The 10,966-nt window shown below is 39.8% G+C and overlaps 1 protein-coding gene across 1 annotated transcript in view; it reads right to left on the bottom strand.

Annotated features, from left to right (window-relative positions):
- Positions 1-10,966, bottom strand: part of LOC140469291 (uncharacterized) — a 78,483-nt gene that overhangs the window by 26,430 nt on the left and 41,087 nt on the right. The window contains exon 8 of the mRNA XM_072565646.1: positions 7,899-7,959. Within this exon, the coding sequence (XP_072421747.1) occupies positions 7,899-7,959 (61 nt within the window). The remainder of the gene's footprint in view (positions 1-7,898; positions 7,960-10,966) is intronic.

The raw sequence follows: 10,966 nt of genomic DNA, 5'->3' as shown, positions 1-10,966 counted from the left end.
CCTACAGTGTGGAAACAGGCCCTTTGGCCCAACAAGTCCACATCAGCCCTCCAAAGATTAACCCACCCAGACCCATTTCCCCTGACTAACGCACCTAATACTATGGACAATTTTGCGTGGCCAACCCACCTAACCTGCACATCTTTTGGACTGTGGGAGATAACCTAGGCAGACATGGAGAGAATGTGCAAACTCCACACGGTCACCCGAAGCTGGAATCGAACCTGAGTCCCTGATGCTGTAAGGCAGCAGTGCTAACCACTGAGGCACTATTCTACAGTGACTATTAATTGCAATCTCAGCTGGGGAGAAGTTCTCAGTAGTTCAGAAGTCAGTTAGAGAAAGCTCAAGAAGCAGAAGACTATGTGTTGGGGAAGAAAACATCGTACAAGGCGTTTGAAGACACAGGTTTAGGGAAGCCATCTATAATACTAAAGAGCTCATTTTAAAGGTCTCAGGAAGAGACATTAACAAAAAAGAAACAAGTGGATGTGCGGCAATTTACCTAAAGGAAGCTGATCACAGCCATGTCAATTGAGCAAGCAGCTTCAAGGTAGAGAAAGAGATGACTCCTCCCTAAGGTTTGAGTACCTGTAAGGTATTGCTGAGGCAAAAATGGATGAATTGCTCTTTATAATGCTTGTAATGAGATCATTCTAATAGATCATGTACAGTGTGCTTTTTTTTGTCTAATAAAGGTTTATGCTCTTTTGTTAAAAGTCTCTTGTGAATATATTCAATGACTAACCTCCATAGTAAATGAAAAACAAAATGTTACGGTCTATCAAGCCAGATTTCACTCAGAAATCTGACCTGTCCAATATTACTATTAATGGGAACTTAACAGCAAAATGAATACATTATTAAATCCATAAAGAAAGCATGATGACTTTTTAAATGCTCTAAAATAAAGGTTTTGTTTTAAGTGTTTCAATGCCACAGATGATAATTGTTTGCCAAGTATATTACAGAGTTCAAAGAAATAAAGATTTCACTTTCATTAATTCTGACTGGGAGAACTCAAGTATGAAATGAATTGATGTCACAAGTCACACGACATCAGATAGTAGTCCAACAAGTTTATTTAAAATCACAATCACAAGGTACCACTATTTAAGAAAGGTGGTAAGGAACAGCTTGGGAACGATAGACTGGTGAGCCTGATGTCAGTGGTGGGTAAGTTGTTGGAGGAAATCCTGAGGGACAGGATTTACATGTAGTTGTAAAGGCAAGGACTGGCTTTGATTGTGGGAAACCATGTCTCACAAACTTGATTGAGATGTTTGAAGAAATAACAAAGAAGATCGATGAAAACAAAACATTGGATGTGATTTATATAGACTTCAGTAAGACGTTCAACAATATTCTTCATGGTAAACTGGTTAGCAAGGTTAGATTTCATGGAATACAGGGAGAACTAGCCATTTGGGTACATTCTGGCTCGAAGGCAGAAGACAGAGGGTGGTGATGGAGGGTTGCCTTTCAAACTGGAGACATGTGGCCAGCAGAGTGCCACAAGGATCAGTGCTGGATGCACCGCTTTTCATCTTTTATATAAATGATTTGGATGTGAACACAGGAGGTACAGTTAGTAAGTTTGTAGATGACTCCAAAATTAGATGTGTAGTGGAGAGCGAAGAAGGTTACCTCAGAGTAAAATGGTATATTGACCAGATGGGCCAATGGGCTGAGGAGTGGCAGATGTAGTTGAAAATGTGAGGTGCTGCATTTTGGAAAGACAAATGAGGACAGGACTTATACATTTAATGGTAAGGTCCTAGTGAGTGTTGCTGAATAGAGAGACTTTGGAGTGCAGATTCATAGTTCCTTGAAAGTAGAATCACACAGGTAGGATTGAGAAGGCGGCATTTTATATGCATTCCTTTACTGGTCAGAGCATTGAGTATAGGAGTTGGGAGGCAATGTTGCAGCTGAACAGGATATTGGTTCAGCCACTTTTGGAACGTTGTGCGCAATTCTGGCCTTGCTCCTACTGGAAGGATGTTGTGAAACTTCGAAGGATTCAGATAAGATTGACAAGAATGTTGCCAGGGTTGGAGAATTTGAGCTACAGGGAAAGGCTGAACAGGCTGGAGCTATTTTCTCTGGAGGGTCGGAGGCTATGGGGTGACCTTACAGAGGTTTATAAAATCATGAGGGGCGTGGATAGGATACATAGACAAAGTCTTTTCCCTTGGTGGGGTGGGGGTGTCCAAAATTTGAAGGCATAGATTTAGGGTGAGAGAGGAAAGATATAAAAGAGACCTAAGAAGCAACTTTTTCATGCAGAGGGTGTTGTGTGTATGGAGTGAGCTGCCAGAGAAAGTGGAGAAGGCTGATACAATTCCAGCATTCAAATGGCAATATGAGTAGGAAGGATTGAGGGGGATATGGGCCCAGTGCTGGCAAAGGGGCTAGATTAGGTTAGGATATCTGGTCAGCATGGATGTGTTGGACCAAAGGATCTGTTTCTGTGCTGTTCATCTCTTATGACTCTATTTTAGAGCACTGTTCCTTCATCAGGTGAAGTCCATGAAATGAATTGAAACAGCGTTTGTCAATTTGGCCTCAGCAACTTTGAGTGTCAATAGAATCCATGATTTTCCCAGATTAAGCAAGTATAAAACACCTTATAGCATCGAAAGTCATTTTAGCCATTGCGCCTGCATTGATGCATTAAGCACTAATTTTCCTTCTGAAAACAAAAGAGCTGGTTAAAAGTTTAATAAATTTTAGGTAGGGATCCAAGATGTTGGCGATCTGGACGGACTGCTTTGCTGGACTTTACACCACAGCACAGTAAAGCAGTGCTTTAACCCAACGCTAAACCTAAATGCTGAAATAGCAATAGAATCTTGATTAATCACTTTTTTGTCAAGTGGAAATTACAAAGAAAAACAGAAAAAAGTCGAGCAAGTCCCAGCACATGCGGCGCTTGTTGGAGGCATCGAGTTCATCCATGGCCGCGGACCCCTCCACCAGTTCGATGGACCTAATTACTCACCAGGCTCTTATCGCAGAGCTCACGAAGATGCACGAAAAGCTCAAATGCAGGATCAAAGAAAAGTTGAAAAGTAAGTTGGGCCTGCTCTGTACCACAATTCAAAAACATAATTAGCAGCTTGAAGACCTCAAAAAGAGAGCCGGTGATGTTGAGGACTGAACTACAACGGCAGAGACCACCATTGATTCATCCAAAGATCGGATACAAGCCCTTGAAAAGCAGGCCTATAACTTAACTGATCAAGTTGACGATCTCGAAAATAGGGGCAGGAGAAAAAAAGGTCTACCATAGGGGATGGAAGGCAGTCAGCCAAAGTTTTTGAGGACTGTCTGCCGCAATTCCTCAAATTAGAAGTCAAACAGGGTGGGTGAAAATTGACATTGAAAGAGCTCACCGGGTTATCGCACAAAAGTCAGGCTTGGACCAATGCCCTCGCCCTGTCCTCATGCGGTTTCACAGCTATGGGGACAAACAAAGAAGCATGGAAGCCTGTAGAACCAGGGAAAAGATCCAAAGGCTTTAGTTCATGAGGGCTCCAGGATCATGCTTTTTCAGGACTTCTCAGCGACAGTGGTCCAAAAAGGAAAATCTTACGATGATATTAAGAAATGATTAAGGGAGCTTGGGATCCCATACTCTGAGGTACCCAACGATTCTTCGGTCTACTTTCAACGGATCCACACATTCATTTAAATCTCCAGAGAAAGCAAAACTTCTTGCAGACACATTAAATTAGACTGGACGATTTAATGGAAACAGACAATAATCTTTTTTTTAAAAAAGAAAATCTTGTTTGGTTTCACTTTACTTCTCTCTCTTTTCATTTTTTTCTCTATTCTCGGATACTAACCAGCGTTAAATTATACTTGGGGATGGGTAAAGTATTCACTTTTAACTCCTTTGTTAACTCTATAATCTTTTCTCTTTTTGCTTGTGTCTGTGGTGCGGCTCTAGCTGGAAGGAGTTCGGAAGGTGTTTATGATGGCTGGATGCCTATTTACTGGCAGTTCAAGCCCAGTTCTTGGATTCAGCGGCCCTGGTTGCCACATTGACAATGCGTCAAAAGACAAGTTTTTAGGATGTTTAGGTATCCCCTTTGTGGGGAAGAGGTAAGCTTCTCTTTACAGTACTATTGGCACTATTTTGTTTTCTTTTGGTTCCTGTTGTATATAGTTTTTGTACGTTTTGAAGGTTTGGTAATTGTAGTTGTTTTAGTTTGTAATTTTCATGTTCTGTAAATTTACTTTCATTGAGGTTCGACAATTTATGATTTGAGTTCTTCCTCTCTGGAGTCCAAATGTTATTACAGAGTATAATGGCTAATGACATACTTAAATGGTGTACCTGGAACATCACGGGGAGCCATTCACCAGTTAAGAGGAAAAAGGTACTGTGAAGTCTTAAAAGGGAGAGGATGGATATTGCCCTACTCCAGGAGATGCACCTGGATGATAAGGAACATTTGAAATTACAACAGAGTGGGTACGATCGGGTTTATTTCTCATCTTTCAACACTAGGAGTAGAAGAGTAATTTCCATTTAACTACTGGATTTTTAAAAGAAATGTACGGGAGATTCATAATTCTCAAAGCTTTGGTATATGGATAACAATATGGTATTTTCAATGTTTACTGTCCCTCAGCCTAACCCTTTAAACTCATGGTAGATCAATTTTCCATCATTAACCTTACATCTCAAAACAATATCAATGGGGGAGGAGGGGGGGCGTTTAACTGTCTTCTGGACACCATGGTCGACAGGATGCCCAAAAGGCCCCCCCAATACCCTCTTTACAGTCCAAACAATTAGTGGATCTGTGTGTAGAATGAGGATTTCTGAAGGCATCTCCACCCCACAAGCAGGGATTTTACATTCTTCTCCAACCCGCACAGGTGCCACACCAGGATTGATTTCTTTCTCACCTCCAAAGCACTCATATAACATTGAGAACATTACCATCTCTGATCATGCAACAGTATGCTTATTAGTTAAGACTAAGGGCAATGTAACAGGTCCAGGACACTGGCAAATGGTTCCCTTCATTCTTAAGGATACTAAGTTCACTGCATATTTTTCCAATGAATTCAGAGCCTTCCTAGCCATTAACTCAGACTCTGACAGCAACCTAACCATTCTCTGGGAAACTGCTAAAGCTTATGCCAGGGGATAATTATTTCCTACTCTGCCAGTAAGAAGCGGCAGAAGGAAAGGCTGCAATGCTTGCTTGAAATATGGTTGAAGGTAGCTGAGAAGGCATACTTAAATAGACTCTCAGAATTTGACCAAGACTGAATGAGTGGAACCATATATATTATAGGTGATTGGTACATTCAAATAATAACACTCATGTAAAGGTACTATAAAAAAACACCTGTATTTTCTAATTGTTCAGACACATCCATTTACCCTCCACAATACAAGTGAATCTCCCCGCCTAATCTCACTTCCGTGGGGCGGAACAGTGGTTAGCACTACCGCTTCACAGCGCCAGTGACCTGTGTTTGATTCCCACCTCGGGTGACTGTCTGTGTGGAGTTTGCACATTCTCACTGTGTCTGCATGGGTTTCCTCCGGGTGTTCTGGTTTCCGCCCACAATCAAAAGATGTGCAGGTCAGGTGAATTGACCATGTTAATTGCCCATACTGTTAGGTGCATTAGTCAGAGTTAAACAGAGGATAGGGGAATGGGTCTGGGTGAGTTATGCTTTGGAGGGGCGGTGTGGAATTGTTGGGCCAAAGGACCTGCTTTCATTAAGTAGGGAATCTAATCTAATCAAATCAAATGCATAAATAAGTACTAGGAAACTTCCAAGTGTCACCACCTGGCAATGAGTTTGTGGTTGAGAAAACTGTCTCTTTCACCATCTCACCACCTATATTCTACAAAATGATCAGCTCAAGTATATGTCCATATCCCTCCTCTTGCCTTTCGGTTGGATTCTAGTATCATTTAAAGGTTCTGAGTTCTACATTAAAAGAAAACTCACCAAACTTTCCCTTTAGCTCTTCAATTGACTATATTAAATTTATCCCCTCTAGAATTAACATTTACCAGAGGAGTTGCTCCCTACTTTATTAAAATCCCTCAATTTTCAACATTCCTATAATATTTCTAACTAACTTTCTCTGTTCTTAAGAGTAATTTAAGCTCCTCCAAACTTTGCACATAACTGGAGATCTTCATTGCTGGTGTCAGCCTGCAACCTCCCTTGAGTTTGCCAGAGCTTGATATTCCTCCCAAAAATGTTGTGTTTCGAATTGTACACCTAACTAGATTTGCAAAGGTTCAGCAAAGGTTCTGTATCAGCGGTCAGTTGTTCCACAGGAAGTTCCATGACTGCCTCCTGTACTGGTCTCCACTGTGGCTCACTGCCCATGACTGCCACTGTACCAGGACTTGCCTCCAGGGATATGGGAAGAGAAAAAGAGAAGGAAAAAAAAAAAGAGACAGAAAAAGAACAGACGGAGCAAAGGAACTACTGCAGGAGTGCCTTACTCTGCCGCTATCTTGGGTGTGGTCAAGTGTCCTTATACATCTTAACCACGAACACTAAACTTGCTCTGCCAAAGTTCTAAGAGTATGCAATCCTCGGTCTTTCTGTTCAGCACCCTCCTCAAAATCTACAATTAGATTTTAATGCATCTTAATGCCGTTTTTGTCAAGTGCATCACTTCATACCGTATGAAATTGTTTCAGTCATGGGCAGGCACTTTTCAAAGTCTGATTATACTTCCCTCAAAGCTGACATTATCTTGCTCAAATTTACTATCGTAGAAGATTTAATAACATTCAAAGTACAAGCTAAGACAAATTTCTAAATTACAATCATATAGGAAGAGGTCATAAAATCAACCCGCTGCTTATTTTCTGGAAAACATCTAAAAGAGCACTGCAATCTGATAAGTTATGACAATAAGTTTGATTGGTAAACAATAATTCTTATTAAAAGGAAATGTATATGATTGGGTTTGGTTTGCTTTTATGAATTAAATAAGTTAATGAGTAACAGTAAAAAAGCAAAGAAACACCAAATCTTGGAAGATTGATGTTCTGGAGAAGGCAGAGAGATTTTTTTTTCTCATTTTACATTTATGCCATTCTGATATAAGTACAGCTTGTAACAGATACACTAAAGTAAAAAGTGCATGAAGTTAATTACAATTTTTTGATCCAAATTTCTCAATTAGAAATGCATACAATGTGAAATGCATAGTATGCATTTTGACAAGGTTAAAACCTAGATATGGGAAATGCTGAGCGATTGGTGGAAGTAAAAATGGTGTTATAATCTCTCTAATATGTGAGGTAACTCTTATTAAAATGAGGTCTAAATTGACTACAGGATGAACTCTTCCTTTGATAAAACAATATGCCGAGTTCCAACATCAGTCCTGTTAGAACGAAGGATGTAGAATATTTTGCAAAAAAGCAACAGACGTTTAGAAATGAGACAGCAAACAAGATCCTGAAACAATAGAGACATGTGCTAGATGTGGCACAACAGAAATCAAGGGATACTCATAAACACATATTGACTTATTTCAATCAGTTCCAGTTCTTACTGCTAACTAGTAAACATTTTAAATCTAATGCCAGAGTAGTGATTATAGTACCAACACAAAATCTTTTAGCTAGAAGTAAAATTACTACAACTGTTAGTGTATGCTTACGAATGATAAATCTAGATCTTTAATTCCATTTCTTGCCTGACCCCGCTAAAGCCTGGGACAATACTCTTTAAAAATGTAACTCTGGGAAGACTGTACAATAGCAGTAGTTCTGTTCAAGCCATGTTGTAAACACTTATAATTTAGTCACTAGAGATAAATACCTACACTCTGCCACTTGCTCTGTTCAGATCTCAATGTCATTGTATTTTAAAATAACACTTACCCAATATATCTAGCAAGCCTTCAATATGGTCACTTTTTTTCAGAATGTAACGACAAGCAACCTTGAGAAAACAGCATATACACGTTACAAAATGTAACTTTCTTTTAAAATTGATAATATTTGGATTTAACTTTGTTTACATTGAAAATGACTCTCTCAATTAAACCAATATATAGAAACTTGCATGCATAAAGTAAAATGTGGGAGTTTGATGAGTGATGTACAGTTAGGTGAGGAGTCAATGTTCCTTTCTTTTTATACCTTTTGCAGTCTCCAATAACTGGTTCTTTGTTGTAGGTCATGAACTGATTGATTACAATAATTTAAGAGCTGATGAGTTACTAAAAGTTATGGCATAGCAGGTCTGCTTAGCCAGTGGAATGCACCACTTGAGGTATGCGAAACTTATAGGTACACCATGTTACCTTGATGAACCAGTAATAGGTGTCACACCAGATACCCAAGCGCTTGAAGTCCCAGATTTAGATCAAGTAGCACTGGAGTCACTGTTGTGCATCCATGGTGCAAAGAACTAAGTGGATAACACATTTAGGGATATAGTCGCAATGCAGGATGTGAGCTGATAGTCAGACACGGAATATGCGACTGCCAGGCAGATTTTGCAGAAATCCAAGTCTCGTGCTTGCTAATAGTCTTCCATTTTAAATATTGAAGGTGATGTTTTCTCAGGGGTGTGGAGTCCAGAACCAAATCTGTGGTACCATGAGTGACTCAGAGGTACAGAAGCCTAAACACACACCAGAGAAACAGTTTCTACCCTACTGTTGATGGAATACTGAATGGACTCTCAAACTCTCAGCATTCGCCTGTACCTGTGTTTTTCTTTTGCAGCTGTTTACCTATTATTTACTTATCTATGCTATTTAACTATGTGATCTGCTTGTATTGCTTGCAATACAAAGCTTTTCACTGTGCCTCAGTGCATGTGACAATAAATTCAATTCAATTGTATAAGAGAGAATGAAGAGTGCAAGTGTACATGTGGTAAGGGATTAGAGTCAGGGCATTAGGCAGGCATTCCTGCAGCAGCAAACCTCTAGCACTGTATCTTGCCTCATTTAGTGTCCAGTTCAAGGATTTCACACAGTGGCTGAAAGACATCCTTCTGGGGAATGACAAACAGCCGGACATGGTGGTCCACACAAGAACCAATGAAGGAAGGAAAAGGGATTATTTTCTGAAGGCAATTTTAGGGTGTTAGGAAGGATATCAATGAGCAGAACTTCAAGAGCAGTAATCTCAGGAATACTCCCAGCTAGCCAGCATAAAATAGGAGAACGAATTGAACATATGGCTGAAGAAAGTGAAGGACGGACAGCAGCATCATATTTCTGAGGTATTGGCATCAGTTCTGGGGCAAATGGGACCTAAACAAGTTGGGCAGGTTACATCTCAACAGGACAGGTTCCAAAATCCAAATCTAGACAGATTTGCTAGATCTATTGGGAAGTGTTCACACAAGCTTGTCAGGGGATGAAAACCAGAGGAGTATCTCAAATTGGAAGGAATTAAAGTTGGTAAGAAGAAGTAAAAAAACGTCAACTGAAATTATAAGAAAGGCAAAATGAAGGTAGGCATCAACTAAGCTCAGGATACTGCATGTCAAAAAAAAAACAGAAGGACATTCTATGGGAACGTACACAGCATTTGCAAAAGGTAATGGATTTAAAGCCACAAATAGATGTGCAATCTAATGGCCATTAAGGGGGACCAATACTAGAAAATAAAATACCCAAGGACATTCAATATTTAGAACCCAAAGACAGAAAATGCTGGAAAATCTAAGCAGGTCTGGCAGCATCTCTAAGGAGAGAAAAGAGCTGACATTTCGAGTCAAAGCTTTGACAAAGGGTCAGTCAGACTCTAAACGTCAGCTCTTTTCTCTCCTTACAGATGCTGCCAGATCTGCTGAGATTTTCCAGCATTTTCTTTTTGGTTTCAGATTCCAGCAACCGCAGTAATTTGCTTTTATTTGAACATTTAGAAGGTCAGGAGAAAATGAAAAGATAGCGTTTTACTCATAAGTATAAGAACAGTGCCGTTTTATTTTTGTGCTTTTTTAAAAACTATGGACCAAAATTGAAAAATAACTTTTTTTTCAAATCAGGAATTTAAAAGGATGGCAGCATGCTTTAAACATAAGAAATTTGATATCTATTATGAACTTTATTTGTGTAGCTGTGGGTTCCAGCAACGTGCAGGTGAACTGTAGTGACAGCCTGTTTACAAATGAAGTAAAAAGGTAAAAACAATGACTGCAGATGCTGGAAACCAGATTCTGGATTAGTGGTGCTGGAAGAGCACAACAGTTCAGGCAGCATCCAAGGAGCTTCGAAATAGACGTTTCGGTTTACAAATGAAGCTGTCATTGGATAATGGGTACCTAGTCCACAATCCAAAGTCCTCTGCCGGCAAACAACAGATTGTCAGTTGGCTGAACAGTTTAGACTGTAAGCAAGACAGACAGAACTAAGTTGAGACCAGAAGAGAAACCAACAGCTCTGCAGCAGCCAAAAAAATTCAGTTATCTGCAGTAAGCCACTTCAGATCTGAAGAAAGCTAAATTATCTTTCCTTCAACAGAAACTGCAAATTATGACTGAATATTTTGTCAGAGATCTTTCATAAGTAAAATGGTGACGTTATGCCTTCTACAAACCAGTGCAGGCATTTAGAAAACGGATGAAGAGAAACATCTGGATGAACAAGAACCTACCTAAGAGCTCTTGGGTACAAAGCTTCAGAAATTTTTTTCTAGTTTTCTCTCCAACCACTGCATCCCATCAGTTCTTACCTTCACATTCAATCTTTGATTCAGGACCTTGCTGTAGTACAAATAGATGACACTAAACATTGCCCTCATCTACATACTTCATCACCACTTCGAAAAATTCAAATTGATAAAACTTTATTTTTCCTTAACAAAACCAGCTGACTACTTTTGATAATTCCCTGTCTCGCCAAGTGCAGATTAATTGTTTACATTAGCTTCACTACAACTGAGGTTGGACAGTGTGGCCTGGTTCCCTCTTGTTCCCTGCTGAAAAA

The sequence above is a fragment of the Chiloscyllium punctatum genome, chromosome 49 (genome assembly GCF_047496795.1).
Source record: "Chiloscyllium punctatum isolate Juve2018m chromosome 49, sChiPun1.3, whole genome shotgun sequence".
NCBI lineage: Eukaryota > Metazoa > Chordata > Chondrichthyes > Orectolobiformes > Hemiscylliidae > Chiloscyllium > Chiloscyllium punctatum.
This window is presented reverse-complemented; position numbering and strand designations above follow the sequence as displayed.